The sequence below is a fragment of the Heterocephalus glaber genome, unplaced genomic scaffold (genome assembly GCF_053883595.1).
Source record: "Heterocephalus glaber isolate CG9 unplaced genomic scaffold, H.glaber_assembly_v1.0 deba00000621, whole genome shotgun sequence".
NCBI classification, from domain to species: Eukaryota; Metazoa; Chordata; class Mammalia; order Rodentia; family Bathyergidae; genus Heterocephalus; species Heterocephalus glaber.
Window position 1 is genome coordinate 29,542,166 of NW_028258153.1, and position 25,648 is coordinate 29,567,813.

The window sequence follows — 25,648 nt, forward strand, 5'->3', positions numbered from 1 at the left end:
AAAGAAAGCCAGAAGGCTGCATCCTCCTAGGCATGGATGTGACCCTCCAAGTAGCCTCAAGACTAAACTGTGCCAATTCCTTTCAGTGATTACCACTGCAGGGTTCTCAAATGTATAAATGTCTTCCGCTACTGTTCTCTGGGTCATTTTGGGCAGTCCAGGTCTCCTCAAAAGGGAGGGTGACTTGGTGGACTGCCAGCTCGCCCAAGAGCATCCACTGGAGCTGCAAGACACTGGGATCACACACAGGTGGCCCCGGGGGATGTGGTGCAGGACACCGAAGGCATTATACAAACACAGCTCATGAGGGGCATTCAGCCCTGGTGTTGCCTTGCTGCCAGGCTTGGAGAAAAGACCAGCAAACACATGGAGCCAGTTATTTAATTTACCTGGTAGATCATATAGTCAAATATCAGGTCCTGATATTTGTTTTTGACTCATCCAAATATATACTGAGGACTGTGTGCTGGTTGGGTGCGCCTGGCCTGAGGGAGAATGTAAACAAGAGACCTGCTTTCTGATTTTGATGAACTCATGGGCCTGCGTGGTAGAAACTGCTCTTTGTGTGAAAAAGGATTTGGGGTTAACGAATCTAGGACTGTCTGCATGCTGTCACTGTCCTTTTTGGGGAGTCACAATGTATGTATTGCTCAGTGCTGCAATAAATAAACAGCTTACACATTGTTTAACTCAGTTTTTCCTAAATGCCATGACCAACACATACCCAGCCACCCCAGCACTTATTTATTTATTTATTTATTTATTTATTTATTTATTTATTTATTTCTGGTCCCGTAGGATTATTTTTTTAAATTATTTTTTATTTTTTAATTTTTTCCCCTCATTAAGTTTATTGGTACATTTTAGGTATAAAATACAGTTACATTCATCATTGGGATCTTGTACCTGAGTTTCTTGGTTCTTATTTTTTTTCCCCTTCCCTTGCCCTCTTCACCCACTCCACCCTTCCGTATTTGCAAAGACCTTGTTTCCATTTTTTTCCTTTTCTCATATTTTTTCTTTTCCCTTCTTTCCTTTCCCCAACCCTTCCCACTTCCCCTGCTCCTTTAGACCTTTACATCCTATTACACAATATCAATTATACATTTTTAAAATTACAGTATCAAGACCTAGGAGACATTACCACAGATTTTACAGAATTTAAAAGGATATAGAAAGCATATTTCAAAAATCTTTTTTTGACATAAATTTGACAACTTCTAAGAAGTACCTTGGAAGGCAAATTAATGAAACTAACTCTGGAGGAAATATAAAATTTGAATAGCACCTATTAAAGAAAGTATATCCCCAGCTTGAAAACCTACCTATATGACAACAGCAGACTCATATACATTTTAACTGATAAATTGTATCAAACAATTAAAGCAGAAAAAAGAAGGAACACTTCTCCCCTCATTTTAGGAACTCAACATTGTGCTGATACTAAAACTGGATAAAGATAATAGCAGAAAAAAGTATGAACATAGATAGAAATTTGTTTAACAAAACAAACTCTTAGAAGTCAGATCTGGCAGTATGTAGAAAGTGGTCTTGTCATAGGGATGGCAGTCTTGGTTCAGCATTGGAAGATCCACCCCCAAAAGTCATCATTTTAACAGAGGAAAGGAAAAAGCCATATGATCCTGTCACTAGTTGGAGAAAAAGTATTGGACTAAATTCTACAGCTGTTCACGGTAAGAGCTATCAGGAGACTAGAAGTAGAACAGAAACTTCTCAACAGATTAAAGACATGTACTCCATACTTTCAGTGAGAACGCCTTATATGAATGGAGAAGATACAATGCTTTCTCCTTAAGGTGGGGAACAAGGGCAGATATGCTTACTCTTCATCTGTCCATTAAACTTTGAAACCTAGGCCTAAACCAAAATAGTCTGGCAATAAAGTGACACAATTAGGATAGGATTGGCAAGGTAGAAGCAAAATGTTTATATGTAGATGAAATGATCATCTACAGAGAAAACACTAAGAAATCTCTAGGAGCCCCTAGAACTTGTATTTGAATTTAGCAGGATTAGAAAACACAAGGTATATGTAAAACTTCAGGTCTGTGTCTACTTGCTATAAATGAAGACTTGGATATTGAAATTTAAAAGTTATGTAGGAGGACAAAGGACCTAGAAAAGTAAAGAGAAAAAAAACAAAAGACAAAACACAGACAAAACAGTGTTGGAAGACGTTTAGTACCCGATTTTAAGACTCTTCTAAAGCTACAGTCATCAAGGCAGCGTTGACCCCAGCACTTTTAGGGTGAGGGGCAGAGGGGTCCCATGTTCTGGTTCTTCCTTGCACCACCCAGGTCAGTGCCAGGCACAATTGTGAGGTTCACTTGTAAGGGTTTGCCCCTGGGTCATGCTCTCCTCTCCCCTCGATAGCAGCCTCCTGTCCCTAGGGCTCCTCTGGTCTGGAGGAGGGGGTTCTGGGATCTCATTTACACTTAGATGTTGGTGTACCCTTCAGTCTTCTTCAAAAGAGCTTTAAAAGTGAGTGTCTAGGAGAACAATATTTTATAGCTCTCTAGCGGGAGACTGAAGCATGGGTGCAGGGAAGATAGCTTTAGATGGGGTAAGCTTGGGCCCTGTGCTTTCTCAAAAGCCACTCTGCCTGAGAGGGGTCCTGCTTAGTCTGTATTACTCTCAAGTGAAGCCTCCCTTGACAGGGACTTAGGAGATCACACAACGTTAATCACTAAATCACTACATTTTGTTTATCCTGCTGGTGCTGCAGGGTGGGACCAGAATCCAGAACTCAGTTCCAGTGCACTTGGCTTCGATGCCACAACCCCCACCTCTGTTTCTTCATTTCTTCCCTCTATCTCAGAGCTCTTGCTCTACTACAGTTGTTGCCTCTTATGGTTTTTGTGTGGTGGCACACCCTTGTGATCCCAGTAGTCTGGAAGACTGAGGCTGTGAGATCGAAAGTTCAAGCCCAGCCTGGGCAACTTAGTGACTTAGTGAGACCTTGTCTCAAAAACTAAAAAGGGCTGGGAATGTGGCTCAGTGCCAAGGACCTGGGGGTAAAAAAAAAAAAAAAAAAGGTTTCTATAGATACAGATATACATCTGTAGCACCAATATAAACATTTTGCTAATATTATTTATTTCCTGTGTCCTATCTCTTTAGAGCAGTCTTAGGGTAGCCATTGATAATAATAAGCACTCATTTTGTGTAGAGATCTCAGTTAGTACTTGACCCGAGTTACCACACTTATGCCTAGGGTCTTGTAGGACTTGCAGTAGAAAAAAAGGAATGGAAAAACTCTCCTCATTCAAGTTCCCTGTGGTTGTCTTTTGCCGCAGAAGCCCAGGGAGGTGCAAGAGTAGTGAGGGGAACTCTGGCTGCCACTCCCAGCATGGCTCTGACTTGCCTGCTCTGAACTCCTGCAGGCTGCTCTGTTCCCCAGCTTCCAGTTGGATTTGGTGCCACAGTGGAAGGTAGGCGCAGTGAGAGGTTAAATGTCTTCCCTGCTCCCTCATCGCAAGCTGGCTGTGACCCTCCCTCCATATGACCACCCTCTCCAGCTTCTGGTGATGGCTCCTTCCTCTGCCCTGAGGACTCAGGGTGATGCCAGCTCTTTCCGTTGTCACCCCAGGGGCCTTCCACCATCCTCCTCTGGTCTCTGTACCCTGTGCTCAGTTGTGAAAATTGTCCTTCTCTACATTTTCTTTTTTCAATTGGGGTAAAACATTTAACATAACTACTATCTTATCAGATTTTTGAGTGTGCAATTAAGTATTGTTAACTATAGGCACAATGTTGTGCAGCAGATCTCTAGAACTTTCTCATCTTGTGTGACTGAACTTTTATGCCTGTGGAACAATCCCTCATTCCCACCTCCCCCAGCTCCTGCCGACCACCATTCTACTCTCTGCTCCTGAGTTTAAGATACCTCATCTAAGTGGAATCATGCAGAATTTGATTCTTTCAGGTTGTCATGTATGGCAGCATCTCCTTTTTCTTAAAAAAAAAAAAATATTCCATTATGTTTACCAAAATAATCACATTTTCTTTATCCAGTCATCCACTGATAGACACTCATATCTTGGCTGTTGTAAATAATGCTGCAATAAACATAGGTGTGCAGATATCTCTTTGAGATACTAATTTCTTTTTGATATATACCTAAGGTGGGATTACTAGGTCACATGGTAATCCTACTCTTCACTTTTTTTTTTTTTTTTTTGGTACTGGGGATTGAACTCGGGTCCTTGAGTTTGCGGAGCAGATGGCGAAAACACTGAGCTAAATCCCTGGCCTATTTCACTTTTTGAGGAGCCTCGTTGCTGTGGTCCATGGTGGTATAGCCAAAATATACACCCACCCAAATGTACAAGAGTTTTAATTTTTCTGCCTCCTCACCAACCATTGTTATCTTTTGTCTCTCTCTTTTTTTGGGGTGGGGGTATAGCAGCCATCTTAACAGGTGTAAGGTAATACTTCATTGTGGTTTTCATTTGCATTTCTCTGATGATTAGTGATGTTGAACGTCTTTTCATGTATCTGTTGATCATTTAAATATCTTTATTGGATAAATGTCTGTTCAAGTCCTTTGCCCATTTTTCGATCAGGTTTTTGAGTTAAATTGTCCTTTTAAAGAACTCTCCTTGGTTACCTGTTTGGGCATCACTTATGTGTTTTGCTAGGACTCTGACCAGCAGGCAGCATGATCACCAGCTCAGGAGACAGAGCACGTCGGAAGCCCAGTTCCACCCATGCTGCAGCTTCTTGAGGGGGACCCTGAGCCTCTGGGTTGGGCTGCAGGTGTTGGTAAAGGTGGGTTTGACCTCTTTTCCAGGTAGGGCCATGGGCTTCCTTATCGTGTTCCAGGTAGCCCCTCCTCATCTTTTGTTGCAAGAAAACCTGCTTGCATTGAGAAGCCCACATTCTGGGCACACGTATTGGGTGCCCAGATGGTGCCTGTATTTACAAAAGCCCAGCATACTGACAGGACCTGCAGACACATGGATAAATATTTTGCCTTTCTTCTTAGGCAATATTTGAATCTTTCAGATTTAATTGCTGTCAAAGGCAGGATGTTATAATCCCCAATGCAAAGCAAACAGTGAGGGCCTCCAGTGGGCTGTTCCTGCTGCCCCAGGCAGGTCTCCTGGCTGTCACCATTGCCTGCTCCCTGGTTTCTTGCTAAGGGTCAAGGGGCCTCTTCCCTCATTGGCTGGGTGGGCTGCAGGTGCAGGGGCTCAGGAAGTTGACTGTAGATTTCTGGGAGCCTGTGACAACTTGTTGAGTTTGTGTTGAGGCTGAGAGAGCCTGCCCTTAGCTGAGAAATCAGGCACTTTTCTCAGATACAGTGACAGGTACAAATCTGGCCATCACCAGTGAAATCCGGTTTTGTGCTCCAAGGCTGGGTCCAGGAAATGTTTTGTTTGATCTTGAAATGATTGCATGTAGGATGGTGGCTAGTTCATATGGCACTGTTGTGCAAATTAGATAAAGGAGTCCCTTCTGGCAGAGGCAGTCCTGACCTCCACCTCACCAAGGTACAAGGCTTGGCCAAGAGAGCAGCAGCTGGATCTCAGCAACCAAGTATTCAGGAAATGCCTTTGTATAGCAACACAACCTGCCCAGCTGGACCTGTGCAAGACAATTCCTGATGGTATTCTTGTTACAGCCTTCTACTATTGCTTTCTTATTTCTTTTCTACCTTCCCCCACTCTTTTTTTTCCCCCAAACCATTGACTTAGTTGCCCCTTGGATTACTTTTGCTCAGTGCAGTGAGACACTGTTCTGTGATCATATGGGGTTTCTTTTACCTCACTGTGATTGATTGTCTCTCCTTACATTGTCCAGATGGGGAAGAGGTGTCGTCTGTAGGCTCCCTGAGTTCTGCAGCGATTATCTCCTTTCACTGATTACATTTTCTTTGCCTCAATTATTTTCCTTGCATGTAATAAAAACAATTGGTTTCTTTGCCACCATGGCCTTACCAAGGGCATCTCATATTATTCACGCTTTCCTTTGGAGCACTTGGAATAGGTGCTTACCTTGTGTTGGGGGCTGGGAGATAAAGATAAATGAATAAGACAACGTCCCTGTCCTTGAGAAACTCATAATCTAGAGGGGGAGTGAGGCATGTAAACAGATAAATCACAGCCCATGGGTGCATTGGGTGCATAAGGAGGAGGCTCAGGGGAGCAGGAGGGGAGGAGGGAGCAGCCCAGATGAGTGTTCCTGCTGGGTGCTGCTGGGCACCTCCTAGATGCAAGGAAGGCTTTCCTGGGAGCTGCCATTTGAGCTCCCTCTAAGGACAATCAGTGTCCTCAGGGAGACAGGCAGGGAGGAGCCTAGAGACAGCTATGAAGGGATGTGGCACACTCAGGGTATAGTGGGAAGGTTCCCCGGGCAGCAGCCTGTGGGGGGTGGGAAGGCTGGGGCCAAAGGGGAGCTGGAGTGGAGCTTGGGGGCTTCATGCCTGAGCAGTGTGGGGTTTCTCCTGTGTGTACAAAGGCCAGTGGAGGCCTATGAGCAGAGGATGGCTCCAGAAAGAGAGGCTTTCTGGAGTGGTTGAACAACCCTGGGTTCTAATCCTGGTGTGGTCACTTCCTTAGGCAGGTCACTTAATCTTCTTGAGTAAGTGGAGCTTTCCTATTTTTGAAACAGGGATGGTGATAACAGCAACTCCTTTATGGAGTCTCCCAGTGGTGGGACAAGTATGACCCCAGAAATGGGTTCCAAGTGTATTTGGAATGCTGGTTCCTTCGGTTGTCAGGGAGTCTGGACTGGGGCTGCCTTTTCTGTTTATTCCAGGGTGTCTTCTAAATATCCTCTCTGTGAGCCTCATGATGTGTAAAGCAGGTACCACTGGTTTCTAAAGCAGTTGGCAAGTTTCTCCTACTTGGTAAGTTTCCACTAAATGTGGCTGTTTATTGAGATACGTCACTGTAGTCACGCATCACTTAACGATGGAGACACACTGAGAAATCTACTGTTAGATGGTTTTGGCACTGTGTGAACATTGCAGCATGTACTTTCACAGATGAGAATGGCTGTGACATCACCAGGGGATGCCATCTTAGGGGACTACTGTCATATTTAGCCTCGCTTTGGAAAGTCATTATGATGCACATCACTGCATTAGGACAGCTACCATGGAGAAAGTGGGGACTGCGAGGAGGCACCGGACTTCAGGGACATTTCTGGAGTAGTACTGACAGAATTTACTGACCAGCTGATGTCAGCAAGAGAGGGCACCATTAGGGAGGAGGAGGAGGAGGCATTGGGGATGCTGGTATAGCCTGGAAGTGATGCTATTCATGGAATTTGTGATGAATTTAAAGTGTGCAGGCTTGAGGGGTGGGTTTGAGTTGAAGAAGTGGACTCTGGTAGATACTTTTTCACAAACTCCAGCAAGTCAAGAAAGTAGGATGATGGGTGGAGGTGAGGGAGGAGGTGTGCTTGGGGGAAGCTGGGGGACCTGTGAGAGGCTTCAGAGGGTTTGTGGGCTAAGAGGACAGACACAGAGTTTGACAAACTAAAGATACAGGGAAAGAGTGTAGACCACTTTTCAAAGAGACTTTTGTCTCTTTGGAGAGAGTCTGTCCCATTTGAGGAAGGTCTGCCAATACCTGGAAACTAGGCAGTTGTTCAGATATAATTTACAATAAGGCATCAGTTTCCCAAGGCACGCCATCTAAATTATTGCACTTCACCAATTGGCAGGTTCCCTCCTGACAGTGGGGTGGGGTGAGGTCAAACAATTCAATCGGGTGCCGCCAGTTATAAATTGAAAATCAGTGGGGTGCAAAATGGATTACCATCAAAATCCATTCAGGTGCAAAACCAAATTTCAGAACCCCTAACCTTTAAAAATCACTCCTTTCCTGATTCTTCACAGTGCCCTGACATTGAGTTGTAATATTCTCCAGATACAAGCAATTGTCAATAGCAATGCCTGGAGGAGACCAAATGTAACAAGGAAGGAACTCTGAATCAGGTCTTTCTTTTGGAATTTGCAAACAGGGGCGAGTTGTGAATTGATACATTGGTAATTGTGTTAGAGTCTCTAAAGCAGCAGTTCTCAAACTGAAGTACACAACAGAATCACCTGGAAGGCTTAATAAACCTCAGCTGGGCTTTACCTTGGAGTTTTTGGCTTTGGGAAGACTGGGCTTGGGCCTGAGAAGTTGCATGTCTAGGAAGTTCCTGGGGAACGTTGATGCTGATTGTCCTGTGACCACACTTTGAGAATCTCTGCCCTAAGATAGTAATTGGACTGGCAAAGTATGCTTTGATTTAATAATGATACATTGGACCAAGTGTTGAGTTAAGGTGCCACAATTTTGTCCAAGAAGCCTGAGCCTAGTTCAAAGAGAGAGAGATTGATTTGAGTACTTTGTGGTCAGAGGTGAGGTTGGAGAGGATTGCAGAGGGATGGAGAGGGAAAAAGGGAAGAAATTTTCCCCAACCCAGCTCCCTATGTAGAAGACTAAAGTGCAACATTTCTACTAAAAGAGCAAACGATAGCATGAAGGCCAAGCCTACTCTTTCTTGGTCCTTGGGTGGAAAATGTTAATGTTTTTTGACACCAGACTTCTTTCAACTTGAGAGCTGATTTTTGTTAAGGATGTTAGAGAAACATGGGTACCCCCCTTTTTCAGTGCTAGCTTCTAGCAGCCTAAACTTTGGCTCTTTCCACGTCTACATGATCTCAGAGATGTATTTTTTAAAAAATAAATCAAAGGTCTCTTCCTCTTTTTGAGCCAAAGTTACTGTCTTATATAAACTAGGGGTCACCAGGCCAAGGATGAAACAAGTCCCTTTCTCCAGGTTGGTAAAATGGATCCCAGAGCTGCTGCAGACATGGTTGCAATGTCATTAACATTCGGTTCCCTTGCTTTTCCAGGAGAAATTGAGCGATGCACATACATCAAGTACCACTACTCCTCAGCAACCATCCCCAGGAACCTCACATTCAACATCACGAAGACCATCCGTCAGGACGAGTGGCATGCCCTGCGTAAGTACACCTCAGTTGCTCTGGCTGTGACTGTGCGTGATGTCACCTCTGGAGGGCTTGGGGGACTGGATTCTCTGCCTTCTGGGATTGTGTACAGACTCAGGACATTGTACTGGATCCTCCAATATTAATGGGTCAGAATTTCCTCAGTAACTTTTGATTGAATTATAGCTCTGGGGGGCTTGCTTCTAAAAAAAAAGCAATACTCAAACCGAAACTAAAAACAAAAACCAAATCACTGGCAGTCAGATAACGATCTTATTGCCCTATCTTGGTAGGCATGTAAAGTTTCACCTACCCCACTGTACTTGCTTGTGGGATTTGACTTCAGCTGTCTCCAAGTTGCTAGGAATATTATTGTGGCAACCTGTTAGTGCCTCCAGTTGTCATCTACCGTGGTTGCAGGCTGTATTACTGTGGGGATTTGCACCAGCGTAGGGCACAAAGGGGGTAGATCTTGCCTCCACCACAAGTCTCCAATGATGGCCTTTAGGCCTCAGCTCACCTGTAATTGCTTAACACAGATCAGAATCCGAATTTGTGCCTACTGGTTAAGGAATTTCTCGGCCAGGGGATAGTTAGGACTTAAATTGCAGTAAGAGGGTGACTTAATGAGCCAACCGAGTCCCCTGGCTATTTTTACTTTCTGCCCTGTGGGGATCCGCTGCCTGTCTGTGGCAGAAGAGCTCCCCCTCTTTGCTGGTACAGATCTTCTTGCTGACCCATTTGTCCTGTGAGTAAGTGCCTTGTTTCTTCTCTTGCACTGGTCAGATGTTCCTTTTCTTTCTTTCTTTTTTTTTTTCCACTCAACAGCCCAAGGTGAAGGTTCAGTTTACATTCATAGGCAAAGAAGCTTTTGTTTCTTGATATTAGGAATCCCTTAAGTGATGAAATTGAAGAAGGCAGTTTTTCAAGCCAAAATGTCTTTCTTTATTGTTGCTTAGTTTTATTTGCATGTGTGGGATTCACTTTTTGGTTTGACTTTAATGAACCATCCATAGCCTGGGGTGGGGAGTGGGGAATTGTGAAAGACAAGAAAAATTAAACAAAACACAACTGTCATTCACTGGTTTCAGGAAAAACTTTGGGTGTCCAGATGATTGTTACCCAGTGCTTCTGGCCTGCAATCATAGAGCAAGTGCCAGCAGATGGGTTGGCATTAACCAGACTGCTGCCCCTACAAGCTATAGCCATTACTATAGACACCAGCACACGGGAACAAAGAGCTTAAAGAGCATTCCAGTGTGCTTGACATTGAGCCAAGCATGCCACATCCTTATTTAATTTTAATATGAGATTTGCCTTAGAGACTAATCATTGGGGGTTTTAATTTCTTTATGGAGGTAGATATGTAAAGACTCAAATATAGAAATAAATGACAATTGCTTATTTCCTGCAATATATTGGCCTAGTATAGTAACTCAATAGGAACCTAAAAGATATATATATATATATTTTTGGTACCTGGGATCGAATTCAGGTCCTTGCACTTGCAAGGCAGACACGGTGCCACTGAGCTAAATCCCTGGCCCCCTAAAAGAGATTTTTAATACAGATACAGAAGTCTTGTTGATTAGCCACTTAACTATAATAGATTATGGGGTTCCTAAAAGGATTCAGAATCTAAGAAGAAAGAAATTATTGACATCGCAGTTTCAATTCAAATGAACTTAATTTAACCAAGGCTACCGAGTTTCTCTAAGTGCCAGACACCGTGGATACCAAGGCCACTGGGAGCTCTTTTAAGGAGCTTGAGTTGGGGGTGGAGAAGGGTGGGTGTGGAGAGAGACAATCACAAAGCAAATAATTACAAGGCAATGAGGTAATTACAATATAGGAGAATTGCTTCAAGCAATTAAGATGGTTTGTGGAATTTTCAGCAAGGAGAACTATTTTGGTGTCAAGTGCACAGATATACTTTAAGGGAAAGCTGGTAGAATTCTCCTGGCTATACACCCTGAATATGTCTGGAATGCAAAGAGTTCACCCAACAAAGCATCACTGGAAACATGTCACAGGGCATCAGCAAAGACAAAGAGGGCTCTTTGAGCCTTGTATGTCTCTAGGGAGCTCATAATCCAATTGTAGTGCTGTTGGGTCCTGAAAAATTTAATGTGTAGCTTATGCTGTGAACTGGGGTGCTAACAGGTCTATTTTTAACTGATAAAATCATCACAACGGTTGATATATGTAAAGGTCTCTGGCACATGGTGTTGGGTAAATTGATGCTACTCTTTGGTGAGGGATTCATCTGCCTCTTTCTCAAAATTGTCTAATGGGCTATTAAACTGGCAGAGAGCATTTGCCATTCTGAATTCCATGACAGCTATTTTGAGCCAGAGGGCAGGTGAACATCTGTCACAAGTGAAGCTGGTACTAAGTGTGACTGGGAATGCTGGCATGATGGGGAAGGACAATAAGTGTCCACATTAATTTTCAAAGGTCAAGTGTTGATGACATTAGGTAGGAAGTGGGCACAGAAACCCCTTTTAACATAAAGTGGCAGCAATTAAAGATGAGCAGACTCCTATTATCAGGCATTGAAAATGAAAAAAAACCCCAAATCTGATTTCTTTGCTTGTTTTGAGAGTTCTGAATTCTTTAATACTCTGAGATCAAATGAATAAATTCATTTGATATTAAGTTATCATTTTATAATTTGATCTTAATATCTTACTTTTCTCAGTTGATTCATTTTTGCCCAAGGAAAGCAATTTGAGTTTGTCTTTTGTGAAACAATTTCTGGCAAGTATTTGGATTTTGGTTAACCTCGGATTATATTCTTTTCATCAGGAATTTGCATGTGATCTGATCATCAACCATTGTTGTGGGGAAAATGTTTTCAAATAGGAAGAAGCACAATTTGGTTTAAAACTATGTTTTTTGGAAAGTTAAGCCCACCAATGGGAGGCTTACTTGCAGAGCTGCGAGCCCGTGAGCAGCTGAAATCACTGAGACTTGCAGATCCAAGTGTAAAGAGTTAAGCTTCAGGGGTCGTAGAGGCTGGAGGATCAAACCTGAGCATGTATGTATGTATGTATGTGTATGCATGTGTATGTATATGTATGTGGGGAGTAGAGGGGTGGCCTTTGTGCCTGAGGTTCAAGTGCTGAGCTCTCTGGATGAGTTGAGGACAAGGTTCTGACACTGGTGTGGGTGACAGTTACTGGAGAGGCATGGTAGGTACCTGTTTCTTCTTCCCACCCTAGAAGAAGGCAGAAGTCCTACCTGAGCGAGGATCTATGTCCTCAGTCCACCCAGGCCCAGCTGTCCACTGCTGCTTTCTCACCCATTGCTGCATGTGTGTGGCAGGGGTGGGACAGGTACCTCCATGGGCTCCTCACCCAGCTCTTCCTGCCCTCTCCAGGGTTAGGGTTAGTGTTACTGGCCAGTGAGGAGGGAACAGGCAGCCTTGCATTTGGATTGGTTGAATGCTTTGAACGTGACAGAAGCTGATTTTAAGTGGCTGGAATGGCCAGGGAAGCTGGCTGGCACTGCAGGGGCACTTTCAGTGGCACTGTTCCTTCTTCTGACTACTACATGTCCCCACAGGCTTTTAACAACTCTTATTTCAGCCTGAGGTGGCTGCACTTGTTTGGAGAATTGTGTGTCCTCAAGCAATGCCCAAGAGCCCCAAGCCCATCCTGAGTGCCTTTGCCTTTGTCCTTTATGGCACAGTGTCCTGTGGTCTACAGCCTGGACACTTGCTCATTGCAGGGCAAGGGCAGATGGGTGGAAGAGGCTGGGTGGCTGATGACTAAGACCAGGCAGCCAGGGTGGGCTGGCAGAACTGTGGTAACAGAGCCTGTCTGAAGCTGCAGGCAGACACTTGCAGGAAGGCATGTGAAGGGCCTTCCTTGCCCCGTCTCCTGATCTGCTCAGCAGGGACTCAGTGGGTAGCTGTGGCCAAGCTTCCCAGCTGGATTCCCGAGACTCGTCACTGTGTCTGTGAGCTCCAGTTTCTCATTCCACTTTGCCTGGGCGAGATGGAGATTTGAGCTCACAGTTGATTGCTGCTGGACGTGAGACTCACAGAGCTGAGTCTCCACTTTGCTGTGATCAGATCTGTTATCTTTTGAGAGGCTATGAGCCAAGAAAGCTAGAGGTTTTTTTTGGAAGCCTGATCTGGATGGTCACGTGGCACACTTCCAGCTGGGGGAAGGGAGAGAGATGGTTTCTCTCCTGGCTTCCCTGCCCCGACCACACCCAACACAGGCTTGCTCAAGGTTGCCACCTTGGCTTGGATGGCGATTTCTGGAAAGGCACCTGCTGGGCACCCTGGAGCAGCTGCCTCTGTCCACAGCATGGGGCTCCCACACCTCTGCCTCACCCAGTGCTCATGTTACCAGCAGGGCAGAGAACATGTGTGCTGAGAAGCCACCGTGAAGCTGGGTGCAGGGATTGTAGGAAAAGTCAAGGCTAGCTAGAAGAGAGGTGGTGAAGTGAGGGGTGAGGAAGATGGAGATGGAGACGGACTTTGTGGATGAGCAAGGGCATTTTGGTGGACCCAAAGAGGGACAAGAGGTCATAGCCCAGGATGTTTTGCTTGCTGTAGATGGATGCCTGAAAGCTTTTGCAGCTCCTGGAACCTCTTATCTCTGACTCTTGCCTGCAGGTTAGCTCAGTCTTGGGGACCGGTCCCACCAACTTGTATGTGACTAGAAGCCCATGAATCCTGCTGCTCTAGTGTGGATCATGGTGTAGAACTCGTACTTCATCCTGCTTGGCCAAGCCCTACCTGGTCTCCCTCATCTGGCCAATTCTATGCCCACTTCCTTACTCTTTTGCTTTCTAGAATTAGAGGGTCCTGCACTGAACCCCATCTCTCCAGTGCTGTTTAGACTCTCTCCAGACACCCCAGGTCCTGCCTACCTCTTGGACCCCAGCTGGCTCCTTGTCCCTCTCCCCACTGGCATGGACTTTCTTGCTTTGGACTTCTGTTGGTTCTTTGCCCGATAGCACCTGCCCTCCCTTTTCCGGGGGACTAACCTGAGAGTTCCTAGCCCAGCCTGCTCGTCTGTAACTGGCTTCTCTTTGGGCTTTCTTTCCACTCAGCCCTGAGCAGCCTGGACTCTTGGTCCATTTCCCTAAGCGGTCCCTGGTAATGATCAGGTGAATGTTGTAGACCAAAGGGCTTGGGATGGAACTACCAGTGAATACAACGGTATCCATATCTTTGTTCACATCAGCTGTAATAGTGTTTGGAGGTGACCCGGTGTTTCCTTCCAGGAGCCCAGGCTGCACTGTTACAGCTCCTTTGCAGATAAGGTAACCAGGCCAGGAAGGAAGGGAATGCTTGGAGAACCCACTTCAGTCTCAGAGGAGCCTGAGAAATCTGAATCCAGGTCTGAACTTCCACCCTCCAGATATTGTTTTCTTTCTGTTTTTGGCTGAGCTGCCTCTTGCTTGCAAGACTGGAATCCATGGGGATCATCAGTAGCAAGAAACCATCCCCAGAATGAGAAAGCTTGGTAGCACCCAAACTCAACCAACACAGCATCACTGTATGTTGCCCAGTAGCAGAGTCTTTGCTCTTTGCAAACCATTCCACATCTCCCTGGCCCAACTCCTGCAGGAACATTGTAAACCTTTTGGGACATCCACAGCCTGCAGCCCACAAGCTGCTCTGTGTTTGTCCTCCCGGAGCTCCTGTGGTGTTGCTGCAGCACGCCAGGCTGAGAACAAAGATCCCTTACTGAGAAATACACCTAGATATGCCCTTGCAGCAGTAACTCACGTGGGAACATTTCCTGTCCTGTGCAGCTTTTCTGCCTGCCAAAATTTACCTCTGCTTTGTCTCCTCCCTCAGGCTTCTGCTGGAAAACAGATTCATTAATTTGATGAACCTCTTGAGCTAAGGCATTAATATCTTGGGTACCTTCCCTGGATATTATTTTTTAATTTTTCAGGAGATCCACCCAAAGAAATGATGGGGAGATGCTTACAGATAGATGGAGATGCTTTACACATGCAACTATTGATTGCGTCTGCTCAGATAGCTGGCCTGGGCAGGGGCCATTGATGAAAATGAAGTGGATAAGAGGGAGAATTTATTTTTGAGATGACCAAGGGACAGGGAAGGGAGGAGGTCTGGAGTAGGGGTGGAGCACAGTATAGTCTTTGGTATTAAAGACATCCACATACAGAAAAAAAAATCTGAGTATTCCTATGCTGGTATAATCGCAGTCTTCAAGCTACAGCTCATCTGAATATGCAGGTCCAATTTTGAGCTGGGAATTAGTTGGAAGCCTGGCCTGGAGGCATTCTCTCAGCTTCTGCAGATCAGAAGTTGTCTTCTCCTGGTTGAACATGCTGATTTGGGTACCACCAAGGAGAACTGGGCACAACCTCAATGGCCTCTTCCATCCATTTGTTCACTGACTCATTCAGTATTCACGGAGTGACTGCTCCGAGAACCCCATGTTAGGTGCTGGAGGGAAAATTGCGATATTCTGCTTTCCAAATTGGATGATATACAGTATTTCTAGGGGTCAACAAAGCAAGGGATCAAACTGGTTGTTGCTTAATGTTTATTGACTGCCCAGAGTGAAGGCTAATATTGCCGACTTGTACACACCATGAGTTCCAACTTTCATACTCAAATCAGCAAGGATTCATTGTGGGGGAGATAAAAGTAGAATATAATATAAAACTACCATATCACAGAGATATGGCCTGTTTTTAAAAAAAATTTTATTGGTACATTTAGGTATACAATATAAAGACATTCATCACTGGTGATTTGTACCTTTACATGATATATCTTGACTCTGGCCTGGTTGTTACAGTAAGGACAAAGTGGGGAGGGCTAGGATCTGCCTCTTATCTGCCCTCTAGGGGATCTGTCCACTCTCTAGTGCTGAGAATGAAACTATGGTAAGTGGTTCTTTCTAACAGTTAAGACAACCAGAGCTCAGCATCCAGGCACACCGCCACAGTGAGAAGGGAAAGTACTAGGACTTGAGTTTTCCAGCAAAGACAGCTCAGTGAGAGGGAATCTGGATTCGGCAAACACAGATATCTGGGCAGGCAGGCAACTGACATCAAGGCAGTGGGTCAGCAGGTTTGTGGATAGTAGGTGCTACTTGGGGGTTCAGGACTGCATGATTCATTTCCCAGGGAGTAGGTAGAGGAAGTAAAGCCAGGAATCTGAGGAGTCTGGAGTATCAGAGAGGTAGAGTAAGAGAAAGGGAACTGTGGCTGAGAAGCCAGAAATGGGCCACACGGGACAGAAGTACTAACAAGGCAGGAGGCGAAACTGTGATCAGGATTGGTCCTGGGGGCAGGGGGTGGGATCTGAATATTGGTAGGATTATGGGGAGGGGAGACAGGAAGTGGCTGGAAACTGGGATGGTGTAGCAGAAAAAGCCAAATTCTAAATTGTTGTGCAATGGTCATACCAGAGTAGAGACCCGTGCTACTTAAATGTGGTCCATGACTGAGCAGCAACATCATCATGAAACTCGTTACGAATGCAAATTCTCAGGCACTAGCCCAGAATCTCTAGGGGTGGAGCTGGGAGCCTGTGTGATTCTTAACACCTTAAAGCACAACCTTGTAGGTTATCTGCATACCTGGCCATTTTCAGCCAGTGTTAAATAGCTTATATCTACATGTTCCTCAAAGCCTCATGTGCTCATAGGTGGGACTTTGGGGAGGTGACTGGGTCATGGGCTGTGATACTCATTAGTGGATTGGTTCACTGATGAGTTGATAGCTAAATATGGAAGGTGGATTCTGGTCAGAGGAGGCAGTCAGGGTGTGGCCTGGAAAGGTGAGTCTCCCCCCTCCTTCCTTGACCTGAGCTGCTTCCCCTCTGCCATGTGCCACCCTGCCTTGCAGCCACTTGACTATGCACTGAAACCTCTACAAACTGTGAGCCAAAATAAACCTTTCCTCTTTTAAGTTGTGGGTGTTGGGTATTGTGTCTCAGTGACAAAAAATAACTAAAACAGGGGGATATGAGGGCACATTTCTTTGAGTTCTCCAGATCCTTGCTTGTCATTCTGCCGTTGGGCTCACAGTATCTCCAATCTCATTGCTACCTAGGGTGTTAGACTTTTCAGCTGATCTAGGCCCTGTGCGGGTAAGGAGGCCAGAAAGGAGAAGGTCTCATCACTTACCTGTGCCTAATCTAGGCCAGGCTGTCACAGGCTGGGTTCCCTAGGAAGCAGCCTCTATGTCCACTCCATAGCAGGGAAGGGGAGGAAGCAGTGTCCACAGAGGGAGAGGCCAGGCTGGGATGCAGGGGTAGCGACACACCTTGGAGGGCTCTGGTTCAAGAATGGCCCTTCAGAATTTCCTGAGTTATGCTGAAATGGCTGCACATTTATGCCTCCCACATTGGAGCCTTCTAGGATGAGGGCCATGGCAGTGGGTGTGTGGCTGTCTGTGTCTGAGTAATCCCTGAAGGGGCTTGTTGCTGATGGCTAGTGGCCTTCTGAGAACCTGAGCAGCAAGTCTTTCCATGAATGGGGGCGGGGCCGAGCACCATGACTCCCATGCAGACAATCGTCTGAAGTAGTCAGTCGAGGTTGCTGGGGGAGTCACTAAGTCTCAGAAGGGCCAGCATCTTCACCAAAGCTGGAAAAGGTGGAGGTAGACCTGGAACCAGGCTACTGTGTGGCATCGTTCATGGTCTTTTCCCCGCCCCAGGGAGCTCACCCACGTCCTGGGAGAGGCCCCTTCCCTTCTCTTCTCCCATAGGATTGCTCTGCTGTATCCTCCAGCCACCCTGAGTGGAACTAATCATCTCTGCCCCATCACCTCGTGAGACGAGGAGCCCTCCTCACCCTCAGAGCCCCAGGCTGGCCACTCCCTCCATCTTAGGGCTCTAGCATTCAAAAGAAATGAAGGAAAGCTATTTATTTTCCACTTTTCTGTTTTTCTTTTTCATTTAATTACTGGTATCACAACAGGATATTTTTTCTATTGCTTTTCATTGCAAATGTATAGTATTTCATCTACATTATGAGTTAAATAGGCTTTTGTGGACTAGCCTAAAAACCCAATCATCATTTATAACAGACATGACTTCTCTGGAAATGGGTTCTGAATTCTAAATAAGTGACTCACAAATGAGGTTTTAGAATAGAACTCATTTCAAAGCTGGAGACTTTACGTCTTTCTACTTTCTAGGCAATTTAGCCTCTGAATGGCTTTGCCCTTCCCCCACTGCCTATAGTTGTCATTTTGAGGCTGGATCCCCAAAGCTGATGTCCTCAACAACCATGGTGAAAGCCGATTCCCTGTCTCTTGTTCTCAGCTCATAACAAGCTGCTGATACAAAATTAATGAACGCCCCTTGGTGTGTTGTGTGTAGGCTTGGATAAAATCCTGAAATCCAACCAAGGGACATCTAGTGTCCTTGGTGCTAGGGATCATTCAGTATCAGACCTCAGTCTCTATTCACTTTGGTTAAATGAGACTAATTATATAACATTTCCCAGAGGCTCTTTGCTTGGGCATCTGGCACCAAATTAGGAATGAACAGTTAGAGGTGTGTGTGTAAACTTCTGAAGGTGAAAAGCTGTTAAAGATGGGTGTGGAGGTTCCACGTTTGACTGACATCAGCATCTGCATTCCACATGCCCCCTCACCCCACTCTCTCATCCTGGAGCTTCTAGATCCTGTGTGGTTGCTAAGGAAACTAGGCAAAGTAGTTGTACACATGTCTCCTCCCCAGAGCTCAGGGCACATCCTCCTGGGGGAAGGGGTAGAGGAGAAGGAAGGGATCCCTCAGGCAGTTGTCCACAAGTATAATGCTGACACCATGTCCCCACAGGCAGCTCCATGCCAACACCTCTGCCATCGCTCACCCCAGCCTGGCCTGGTCTGAGTGTCACATGAGTACTGCATGCCACCTTCCAATCCTATGTTGTCATCAGTTCCTACCCTCAAGGGTGCTTTTTATTTCTAGGAAGTAAAAATCACTTCACATCAGGAGGAGGATTATCTTAACCATCTGGGTTATGGTTAAGAGTTGAAATTTAGCTATTTATTTAGCTTAGCTGACCTAACAGAAACGTACAGTTTAAACAATCATTCATCAGCTGTTTCCTCATGAACTCAAACTAGAGGGGCTGGGACTCTGAGCATTTGCAAGTCCTGGCCAGAGCTTTGTGGCTCTGGCTAATGAGCTGTCTGGTGGTTCTTGGAGTGACCTAGCAGGGCCAGCCCTTCACTCTTGGTGTTTACTGAGGGTCTGTGGCTTGCACAGTATTGGAGGTGGGAGGGAGAGAGCCAGGGGAGCCTCTGCCCTCCTAGAGGATGCAGAGAAATGACACTGACTCAGGATGACGGGGGCCAGTGCTATGAGCTGTGGACCAACAAAATGCCAGTTGTGTCTTCTAGAGAAGGAAACTGGAATAACAGGTGAGGAATAGTGACATTTAAAATGGACTAAATACTTCAATCATTGACTCAAGTGAAATATAGAGTTCATTTTTTTTTTTTGTACTGGGGATCGAACTCAGGTCCTTCCACTTGCCAGGTGGGCGCCAGAACCACTGAGCTAAATCCCTCACCCTAGAGTTCATTTATCATTTACCAGGAATGATTCTCGGCTTTGAATGGAAAAGGCAGCAATTCCTGCCCTCGTGGAGCTTGTGTCCTTGTGTAATAATAAATAATAGTCACTGAATGCTTAACACATGCCAGCAGCTGTGGCAAGTCCTGGGAAGGCATTATTTCACTTAGACCCCAGCTGTAGTATGAATAAATGTCATATCTGAAAGATGAGGAAACTGCTGACAGAGGTTGATTACGGGATAGCTCCTAGGAAACAAGCTTTCCTTAAAACATAGGGAAGAATAAACTATGTTTTTGTTGAGCTTATATTTCTCTTTCCATACTCAGAAACAATATATTCAACCTAGGCATTTGAATATGGTTTGTCCCCTCTGAAACTCGTGTGGAAATTTAATTGTCTTTATAGGGGGTTTTGAAAGGTGGGGCCTTTAAGAGGTGATTAGGCTATTGAGAGGGATTAATGTCTTTCTCATGGGACTGGATTGGTTACCACAAGAGCAGGTTGGTGAAAAGTGAAGTCATCCTTGGGTTTTGCTTTCTTTGCATGTGCCTGCCTATCTGTCCATTTTTGCCATGAATTAAAACAACACAAGACCTTCATTATGTTCTTAGACTAGAATTATGAGGTAACCCTCTTTTCTGTATAAGTTACCCAGTACCAGGCATTCTGTTATAGCAACAGAAAATGGCTTAAGCCAGGCATCTAATAAATACATGAACTTTATATCTTTTTGACCTAGAATCCTGAAGGATAACCCTCATTTTTATTGTTATTTAACAAGTCCACTAATCAGAGTCATTAATCCATAAAAATTTAGTATCCATGTATGTGTTATATTTAAATAAATGTAAATATACCAAGGCCAACCCAAAGTCCTTTCTTTTTTTTCCTAATTGAGTCTAAAGTCTCAAAATTATTCTTGACAAAAAAAAGTCAACTGGAACACAATTTATAAATTCACTAATTATTTACAAACCCTGATTTAATAAGGTAGATTTTATCCTTTGCTTTTTAAACTGGATTCTCATCTAGGGGTCATGAAGGGGGAGCATCAGTGAATAGCTATCGCTTTCAGGAAAGGGGTTCCTCTGCCCACAGGGTTGGAGCTGTGAATAATTCAGTACGGTTCCAGGTTCCTTTTTCCCTTCTTGCGGTTGAGCTTATTAAAATTGTATAGTCAAAGGGGATTTAGCTCAGTGGTTTCGCCGCCTGCTGCGCAAGCGCAAGGACCCGAGTTCGATCTCCGGTACTGAAAAAAAAAAAAGAAAAAAAAAATTGTGTGGACAAAGGAGACCGGTGAGGAAATGGCCAGTAACCTCCAAGTCAGCTGTCAGAACTTGTAGCAGGGTCTCCCAGCAACCCCAGCCCCCACCCTGGGAACTCTGAGCTGCCACCAGCAGGGGGCGACCAGTGGGTGAGGGAGGGAGGCGGGGAGGAGCAGCCAGCTGCCTCCTCTCTAGGGTGGTTTCCATCCATTTGCTGGGCATCCATCCCGGCAGTGCGTGGAAATGAAATGCTGTCTCTATGCTCATTATTGATCAACTTAGTCTTTGCTGTGGGCCTTATCATTAAGTATTGATGGTTTACTGCATGAAAGGTAAGTGCTGAACATATGGGACACCCTTTTTAGAAGCTTTCCAGGACTAATTCTTCTGCTCAGGGGAGGGAGTCTCCAGAGAAAGAATCTGAACTGATTACAGTCAGTTTTGTTTTGATTTTTTTTGGGGGGGGGCGGGTAGGGAGAAAACATGATTGCACTAAAATTTGATTACACTAATATTACACTCTATTTTGAAAAATACTGTAGTTCTTTTGAAACTTTTTTTTGTACTGGGAATCGAACTCCGGTCCTTGTGCTCGTGCAGCAGGCGGCGAAACGACTGAGCTAAATCCCCAGCTGAAACTTTTTTTTCATGGGTAAATGTATAGAGTTTCTAGGACCAGCAAGGATTCCACTTGGAGGCCCAAGACGGTGGAATCAAATAAGACTCAGACCAACTTTAAGACTTCTTGGGGAGATCGAAATCTAACAGTAAATCCAGTTAATCTGGAAAGGAGGGAGGAAATTTGAGACAGACATTGTCACCAAGTTCTAAAGTCTCTGGTTTCAGTCCTCTGAAACCACTTCCCCAACCCAGTTCCATGGAACAGGAGGAGACATCCTTTTTACTTTCCTTATTATATTAACATTTCCCCCTCCTTTTATATGTTCTTTTCCATCTACTTATTTCGTTTCTCCTGATTATCAAACTAAAACATGATTATTATAGGAAAAATTGGCAATAAAGTATAAAGAACTGGAAAAAATTTATCAAGAGATTCATATAGCTGACTATATCCTTTGCATTTCCCTGTGTTTTCCATAGTATAAACAACATATATAATTTTATGTCCCTAGTTTTGTTTATAATTATATGATAAACATTTCCCCTTGTCATCAAAACTCTTCATAAACATAATGACTTCATAATATTCTACCATATGGATATGATATATTTCACTTAATCTTTCCTCTAAAGTTAAATATTCATGTTAACTAGTTCTGAGCTGTTATACTAATGTTATAGTAATAATCTTTGTGCATAAATCTTTGGTAATATTTCTGATAATCTGTGTAGGATAAATGCCCAGAATAGGAACTACTTGGTCAAAAGACATAAACATTTTTTGAGGTCCTTGATAAGTAATGCCAAATTGCTTTCTAGAAAAGTTGAGCCAGTTTATAGTCCTATTCAGTTTTACATACATCAAAAATTCTTTTGCTGCCCCTAAATATATGCTAATTTGATTGATGAAGAATATTTATTTTTGAAATTTTCATTACTGTGCTTGTGGGAAGCACAGTGAGAAATGGTTATTAGTCATTTGTGTTTTTCTTTGTAAAGTTCTCTCTTCATTTGCTTTGTCCTTAGTTTTCTATTCCTTTGCTGGTGCCATCTCTGAATAAATTAATCAGGCTTCAGTAGGGGTGCCACATGGCCACAGCTGCCCTCTTATGTTTCCTCCTATTTAATCCTTTTCCTGTGCTTTCAGATTTCCCTTTTAGGGCCAAAGACAACTCCCAGATTGGAGGCATCACACTCTAACTGGTGTTCAGAAAATAAAGTCTAGCAGCTACTTAAATGGGTGCAGGAATATTTGGGGGTATATGGCTCTTGAAGCTGTTTAACACTTTAGGAAACTCAAGGAGGAGAAACTGTCTTGTTTGCATCTGTATCTTCAGTGCTTCAGATAGAGCTGGTGTGTGTGCAGAAGTCAAGGATCTTAGTGGGTATTTGTTGAATGATAGAACAAAGCCACCTCCAGGTTCTGGCTTTGCCATGATTTGGGTCTCTTGACCCAAAGCTGGATCACTGAGTTCAAGAAAAGAACCACACAGCTGCAAGGAAGTTTGAAATTAATCTGTTTTGCAATTTGTGCAAAAACGTAATTAGATTCCTTCTCCAGAGGTAATCCATTAATGTAATCAATGATTGCAGTTACTCAGTGTGTAACCTTAAGAAAAATTGCAGATGCCTCATAAAAATAAACACTTGCTTAGTAAAATAATTCCACACTCAGTACAGCCATTTCTCTTTACTATTTATATTTGACATGGCATCCCCTCTGCAGCATTTCTATGCAGGGAGAGAAACGGCCTGCTCCCTGGGGCTGGAAGGGTCCTCTCAGATACCTGCTTGCAAGGTAGAGAGCTTCCACTGCCTGGACCTCTTGGGTATGTGTTCTATCAGGGAATAAAGCATCTTAGACCTCTGTAACACAGATACTTCCATGAGTATTTAGAAAACCATGAACACACTGACTTGTATGTTTTGCTGGTCAAGGACTGTTGAGCTCTATGCATCCTGCTAGTTCTCCACCAAGAAATATTTTTCCCTTTTGCAAAATGAGCAATGTCTAGTAGAGTCTCTTTGACATCATTGCATATCTGTTCCTCTTACTTGAAATATTCCCTAGGGCAGGGTTTTCTAATAGTAGTCCAAGGAACACCAGCTTTGAATTACCTGAGTGGGCTTGCAAAAAACAAAAACCAAAACCCTGATTTTTATCCATCAGTTCAAACTACTGAATCAAAATCCTGAACAGGCCCAGGAATTTGCATTTTAAGATTTTGAAGATTCTTCCAATGTGCTTGCTGAAGTTGGATAATTTCTGATATTGAGATGGGATGTTGTCATGGGACATTGCCTCCCTAGGAGCAACGTCCTCTGTGATGCTCCTAAAAGTTGCCCTCGCATTACCTGCCATCGGCATCCTCTTGATTGGTGGCTTCTCGGTAAGGCAGGTGAGGCAGGGGTAGGCTGGTGGGGCTGGCATTTTTGGTCTCTAGTTTTCAAGGCTGATTATTTTCCAGCTAGGGCTTCTTTTGAGGGAAAGGGGATAATAACAAAAGAAGGTAGCTACTCTTTCTATAGCTTGCTTCTTGCTTGTCTGTAGTTTTGTGTAGACTGTGATCGGAATTGCTGGGCATAAAATAAGAATAAGATAGTGCCTTTTTCTTTGGTTTCATAAAACTTAGTGTCTACATTTATAGATAAATCACTTCAAAAAAAGGGCACCTGAGGCAATTCAAATGCCCTAAAAAATGGGAAGGAGGAGAGATCTTATTGACATTAGGATGATCTGGTGAGAGTTTTATGGGATGTAGGATTCGAAACGAGTGGACCTTGAAGAATGGCAATTCCCGGGCAGATTTGGGAAATGAAGATTTCCTAGGTGACTCAAGCAAGTCATGGCCATGTCTGAGTGGCAGGGAGGAGACCCCATGTGGCTAGAATGGAGGATGCAGGGGACTTTACCAAGGGAGAGTAGGCCAAAGCAGGGACATAGTTAGCCATGCCAGGATTTTCTTATTTGCCCAGCAGGACGAAACATCGTCCCATCCTCTGCCCCGGAACCTGGTCCAGGGATGTGACCATCACATTTCATCACAATAGTTCAAGTCCTAATCCCTCCTGTGTGATCCCCTCAAACTCCACACCCTCAAAATAGTTCTCTGCCATCTGTGCTCTTTTCTATGCGACAAACTCAAGCCTTGGTGAGGGAGGAAGAGGAGGAGCAGGAAGAGAAACAGTTTGGTCAGTTCTGCACTGTCTGCACCGACGTGGGAGGTGAAGATTCCAAATCAGTAGGTGACACAAAAGGCATTTATATTTGGCTTTGAAACACACAACATGATTGCCAGCAGCAGGAGCAGCAGATTCACCTTCCTAATTAGACAAATATTCAAACGAATTGCCACTCCCTGAACACATGCCACCAAACTCAAAGGGTGTGGAAAAAGAAGTCTAATGACTGATTTTCATTTTAATATTAATTACTTACATTAGTATCAGTTAGAACACTCCACAGGGTTGGCATAAGAAATCCCCACCACAGTGACTTCTATGGCAAATGGGCTTCCATCTACACATCTTTATTTGTCATTTTTTTTCCCACAAAGCTGGGAATAACTGCTACCAAGTTTCATGATCATTGAATAAAGGCTTTTGATTTATTGTGGTAAGGAATATATTATTTTGTTGGTAATAACTTCCCAGTTGTGTGGAATGCTTGCTTGGAGCCTGATTTCTGTGGCTGTGCTGTAGTGTATACTATAGGCTTGCAAACACCATTCACGGTTCCAATTCCCTTTTGAACTTTAGTTTACAGTAAAGTAGAGTCAGATATAATTATGGCATAGATTCCAAACCCATATTGAGACAGAACAGAATTTATAACCATCAATAACAGCATTCATCTCTAAATTATTTAATCATGGAATTTTATAGCCAGAAGTGACATTTGAGATCATTGACTCTAACTTGGTCATTTTAATGATGAGTCCTAGAGAAAGTTAAGGAACTTGCAGTTGAAGTACAAATAGTGTGTTTATAGGGCATGGACTAGCCAAGGATAAAAAAACCTACGATGGTTACAAAAACAAAACAAAATTCCCACCAAGCCCTCTGTGGATAATTCTACATAGTTGACTGTACATATATTTTGGTCACCATACTTCCTGGGGGTACATGACAGAGGATGCTTCCAGTCATTCCTTAACAGTTATTGACCAGACCCCAAGAAACTTTTGGGTACTCTTCTGGCCTTGGGATATAGTGAATGAGACAGATGTGGTTCCTGTC

The 25,648-nt window shown here is 44.2% G+C and overlaps 1 protein-coding gene across 1 annotated transcript in view; it reads left to right on the plus strand.

Annotated features, from left to right (window-relative positions):
* The window catches only part of Tmem178b (transmembrane protein 178B), a 385,367-nt gene that overhangs the window by 117,558 nt on the left and 242,161 nt on the right, over positions 1-25,648 (plus strand). The window contains exon 2 of the mRNA XM_004851291.3: positions 8,879-8,992. Within this exon, the coding sequence (XP_004851348.1) occupies positions 8,879-8,992 (114 nt within the window). The remainder of the gene's footprint in view (positions 1-8,878; positions 8,993-25,648) is intronic.